This window comes from Rhinoderma darwinii, unplaced genomic scaffold, assembly GCF_050947455.1.
Source record: "Rhinoderma darwinii isolate aRhiDar2 unplaced genomic scaffold, aRhiDar2.hap1 Scaffold_35, whole genome shotgun sequence".
Lineage (NCBI taxonomy): Eukaryota > Metazoa > Chordata > Amphibia > Anura > Rhinodermatidae > Rhinoderma > Rhinoderma darwinii.
In genome coordinates this window covers 50,406-55,720 of record NW_027463454.1, presented here as the reverse complement: position 1 = coordinate 55,720, position 5,315 = coordinate 50,406, and the positions used below count along the sequence as shown (strand labels likewise).

Sequence of the window (5,315 nt, the reverse complement as noted above, 5' to 3'; positions counted from 1 at the left end):
TAATGCTGCCTCCGCCGTGCTCCATAATGCCTCCCCCACTGTGCTCCATAATGCTGCCTCCACCGTGCTCCATAATGCTGCCTCCGCCGTGCTCCATAATGCTGCCTCCGCCGTGCTCCATAATGCCTCCCCCACTGTGCTCCATAATGCTGCCTCCACCGTGCTCCATAATGCTGCCTCCACCGTGCTCCATAATGCTGCCTCCGCCGTGCTCCATAATGCTGCCTCCGCCGTGCTCCATAATGCCTCCCCCACTGTGCTCCATAATGCTGCCTCCACCGTGCTCCATAATGCTGCCTCCATCGTGCTCCATAATGCCGCCTCCACCGTGCTCCATAATGCCTCCCCCACTGTGCTCCATAATTCTGCCTCCACCGTGCTCCATAATGCTGCCTCCACCGTGCTCCATAATGCCGCCCCCACCGTGCTCCATAATGCCGCCTCCACCGTGCTCCATAATGCTGCCTCCACTGTGCTCCATAATGCTGCCTCCACCGTGCTCCATAATGCTGCTTCCACCGTGCTCCATAATGCTGCCTCCACCGTGCTCCATAATGCTGCCCCGCCGTGCTCCATAATGCTGCCTCCACCGTGCTCCATAATGCTGCCTCCGCCGTGCTCCATAATGCTGCCTCCGCCGTGCTCCATAATGCCTCCCCCACTGTGCTCCATAATGCTGCCTCCACCGTGCTCCATAATGCTGCCTCCGCCGTGCTCCATAATGCTGCCTCCGCCGTGCTCCATAATGCCTCCCCCACTGTGCTCCATAATGCTGCCTCCACCGTGCTCCATAATGCTGCCTCCACCGTGCTCCATAATGCTGCCTCCGCCGTGCTCCATAATGCTGCCTCCACCTTTTGGCAGACTGGATGTAGGTCTTGGTATAACATGGCCGGGCTTGGATGTTTTTCTTTGTTAGAAAAGGCTTCCGTCTTGCCACCCTCCCCCACAGCCCAGACATATGAAGAATATGGGAGATTGTTGTCACATGTACTACACAACCAGTGCCTGCCAGAAAGTCCTGAGCTCCTTTAATGTTGCTGTAGACCTCTTGGTAGCCTCCCGGACCAATTTTCGTCTTGTCTTTTCATCAAGTTTTGAGGGACGTCCAGTTCTTGGTAATGTCACTGTTCTGCCAAATATAATCCACTTCTTGATGACGTCTTCACTGTGTTCCATGGTAGATCTAATGCCTTGGAAATTCTTTGGTACCCTTCTCCTGACTGATGCCTTTCTACAATCCGATCCCTTTGACGTGTTTTTACAGATCACGACTTTTACTGTCACATGTAACACATGTGACCGCGGTGACCGAATTCTTTATGACATTTCCCACTTTTATCTGGAGAATATTTATCAATCTCTGCAGCGGTTTTTCTGACGTAGAAAAGTCGTATTTTGGGCAAAACTTGTTTTATGGGCAAATATTTTGTGTATTTTCTTTTTATAAAATGAAGCACAGTTTAATGTCGGCCCGAGAAATTCGCTATAATTTACAGCCAGAACTGGTTTACCCCTCAGGACATCTCTGCGCAGCGAAATCACGGAAAAGAACGATATTTATTTAACTTGTCCTGAGGGCCGAGGCCTCCGCAGCCGGTGGAGGTCGCAATCCAGGCCAGAGATGCGCCTCATTTATACCGCAGTGTGCGCCGAGATGGTATGTGCAGACGTAGCGTAAACGTCCCGAAAAACGGCCGAAATATCGGAAGCAGAACGCCTCCAAATATCTGCCCATTGATTGCAATGGAAAAAACGGCGTTCTGTTCCGACGGGGCGTTTTTTACACGGCCTTTTTTCAAAACGGCCACGTAAAAAAATGGCCGCGAATAAAAAGTGCAGGTCACTCGTTGAGCCGTTTTTGAAGCCGTATTCATTGTTAGGGTTTGTGCACACGTAGTGTTTTCAGCTGTAAACGTCCCGAAAAAAAAGGCTGAAAAATCGGAAGCAGAAAGCCTCAAAACGGCCGCAAAAAACAAAAAATGCAAGTGGCTTAAAAAACGTCTGAAAATCAGGAGCGGTTTACCCTTGAAAAGCTCCGTATTTTCAGACGTTTTTGAGTTTGTGTGTGAACAGAGCCTGAAAAACGGCTAATAATGCGGGGGTCGAACGCCTCCGAACATCTGCCCATTGATCTCAATGGGGAAAACTGCGTTCCGTTCCCACGGCGTGATTTTTACCCCATAAAAAAGAACCGCATGTCACTTCTTGATCCGTTTGTGGAGCCGTTTTCATGGTCAGGGTTTGTGCACACGTAGTGTAAACGTCCCGAAAAATCGGAAGCCAAACGCCTCCAAACATCTGCCCATTGATTGCAATAGGAAAACGGCGTTCTGTTACGACGGGCCGTTTTTTGAAACATTTTGAAAAACGCCATGTAAAAAAACGGCCACGAAAAAGAAGTGCAGGTCACTCCTTGGGAGGTTTCTGGAGCCGCTTTTCAAAGACTATAAAAAAACAGCTCCAAAAAGGCTGCGAAAAACGAAGCGAAACTCGCGACTTTGATTAAAAAACGTCTGAAAATCAGGAGCGGTTTTCCCTTGAAGCTCCTCCATATTTTCAGACGTTTTTGGATAAGGTGTGAACAGAGCCTCAATCCAGGACCGTAATGGGTGGGGGGCGTATTTAGTTAATAAAACACGCCCCCTTTCTCTGATTGGCTGATACCCACTCGTTTTATATAAAGTCTGAAGACGGAGCAGCTGCTGTGACATTTCACTCGGGAGCTGAGGGACGATGGCGGCTGAGGTGAGGGACGGGGCTCCGGGGCGGGGGAGTGAGTGACGGGTCTCCGGGGCGGGGGAGTGAGTGACGGGTCACCGGGACGGGGGAGTGAGTGTCGGGTCACCGGGACGGGGGAGTGAGTGTCGGGTCACCGGGACGGGGGGGGAGGTGTCGGGTCTGCGGGACGAGGGGGAGGTGTCGGGTCTCCGGGACGGGGGAGTGAGTGACGGGTCTCCGGGACGGGGGTTACTCCGGCTCTTCGGGCGGAATGTCTTTGCTTTCTTGTGTATTTGCGGTCACTTTTTCCTATAGAAGGAGCGGGGACTCCGTGGCGCGGGGTGTGGTCGGGTCGGGTATAACGGTTCTCCCCGGGAGATGAGGCTCCGCCCAGTCCTGATGTTTAACTCTTTCTTTCCTCTTCAGCAGCTCGTGGCGTTTAACTCTTTGCTCCAATTCCAGAATGTTTGCTCCGGTCCCTGTATAATGACGAGGGTCCCTGTATAATGATGAGGGTGGTGGTCCCTGTATAATGATGAGGGTCCCTGTATAACGATGAGGGTGGTGGTCCCTGTATGATCCGGTGTTTGGCTCCCCGGTTCCTCTGGGTGGGATCGGCTGCGGTCTCTCTTGTGACTTCTCTCCTATATTTAGGCTCCTCCCTCGGCCGTTAACTCTTCGTTGTTCTTCTCCATGTTCAGGGTTTAGTTGTGACAAATCTCCATTTGGAACCCGGTCACTGTGTGGAGATCAAGGGCTTCATCCCCCCGGATTGTAAAGGGTAACGTAGATCTGATCCCCCGCTGCAAGTCCTGAGCTGTGTGTGTGTGTGGAGGTGTGTAGAGGGGTGTGTGTGTGTGTGTGTGTGTAGAGGTGTAGGGGGGTGTGTGTGTGTAGGGGGGTGTGTGTGTAGGGGGGTGTGTGTGTAGGGGGGTGTGTGTGTAGGGGGGTGTGTGTGTAGAGGGGTGTGTGTAGGGGGGTGTGTGTGTGTAGGGGGGTGTGTGTGTGGAGGGGTGTGTGTGTGTGTAGAGGGGTGTGTGTGTGTGTAGAGGGGTGTGTGTGTAGAGGGGTGTGTGTGTGTGTGTAGGGGTGTGTGTAGAGGTGTAGGGAGGTGTAGGGGGGTGTGTGTGTGTAGGGGGGTGTGTGTGTGTAGGGGGGTGTGTGTGTGTAGGGGGGTGTGTGTGTGTAGAGGTGTAGGGGTGTGTGTAGAGGTGTAGGGGTGTGTGTAGAGGTGTAGGGGGGTGTGTGTGTAGAGGGGTGTGGGTGTGTGTGTAGAGGTGTGTGTGTGTGTAGAGGTGTAGGGGGGTGTGTGTGTGTGTAGGGGTGAGTGTGGGTGTGTAGAGGTGTGAGTGAGTGAGTGAGTGAGTGAGTGTGTGTGTGTGTGTGTAGAGGTGTAGGGGGGTGTGTGTGTGTGTGGAGGTCGGCTGGTGTTTGGTGGGTCACTCAGACCTGGAGTGTTTAACCCCTTGAGTGGCGGACGTTCTCTTGTTCTACTTTGGACTTGACACGACGTCTTTTCTATTTTCAGCTTTGCAATAAATTTGGGGGAGAACGCCTCGCACTTCCTTCTCCACTTCAACCCTCGTTTTGACCTTCATGGAGACGTCCAAAAAATAGTCTGCAATTCCAAGGAGGCCGATTGTTGGGGATCAGAACAAAGAGAAGATTCCTTCCCCTTCCAGCAGGGGGCAGAGACCACGGTGAGAGGTTTAGTTTTCCTGTGAGGGGTTTGTTGGGGTTTTGGTTATTTCATGTTTGCGGGGGGAACTTGTGGCTGATCTTCCTCGTTCTCTCGGCTGACGCTCCGTTTTGCTGTTTTCTCAGATTTGCTTCGAGTACCAGTCGGATAAGATCACTGTGAAGTTGTCCTCAGGGGAGCAGTTCTCCTTCCCTGTCCGCGTGGCCCTGTCCTCACTCTCGTTCCTCTCCCTGGAAGGCATTCGCTTCAAGTCCATTACAACGGAGTAGCCTCTTCATCCACCTGACTCTGTGCACCATCCGCTCGCTGTGCAGCCTCCTGACTCTGTGCACCATCCGCTCGCTGTGCAGCCTCCTGACTCTGCGCCATCCGTGTAGAACACAATCCCAGACCCTTCTCGGGAGTTTTGCTCCTGGTTTCCCTTCTCTTCCCCTCCGCCTTGGCCGTTATTGCCCTGAAGCGCCAGGTTATGACTTTCAAACACGACCGCTGCTTTTGCTTCACTACAGGAGTTGAGTCCACGCTGAACAGATTAGATTGTGAGCTGCGTGGACAGGGACCCGTGCGGGTCATGCTTTGTGGTGCTGCATGTAAAATGATAATAAATGCCGTCAGCTCTTATGTGTGATACGTCAGCGGGTGTTTCCTTGTTCTGTTCCACGTGTCCTGGGAATCTTTGTTGCCGGTGACCGCACTGTCCACGTTCCTCTACCACGGGTTACGGGGGGGGGCACTGACCGGGCCATGTTACTGCGGCACTTCTGAGCATGAATTTGGGTAACGGGCTTTGTCTCGATCTCGGCTAGTTGGATAATTTAATGCCTAGAGTCGTGTCCAACTTTATTTTTCCCTTCTAACGGCGGCTGAACAGAAACTCCAGGAAACAAGTCGTTTG

At 52.5% G+C, this 5,315-nt stretch overlaps 1 protein-coding gene across 1 annotated transcript; it reads left to right on the top strand.

Moving 5' to 3' along the window:
* Positions 1 to 2,660: 2,660 nt before the first annotated feature.
* Positions 2,661 to 5,041, top strand: LOC142707558 (galectin-1-like). The gene is made up of 4 exons (XM_075848326.1): positions 2,661 to 2,748; positions 3,423 to 3,502; positions 4,250 to 4,421; positions 4,546 to 5,041. The coding sequence occupies exons 1-4, from the start codon at positions 2,737 to 2,739 to the stop codon at positions 4,687 to 4,689; spliced, it is 408 nt and encodes a 135-aa protein (XP_075704441.1). The 5' UTR covers positions 2,661 to 2,736; the 3' UTR covers positions 4,690 to 5,041.
* Positions 5,042 to 5,315: the final 274 nt, after the last annotated feature.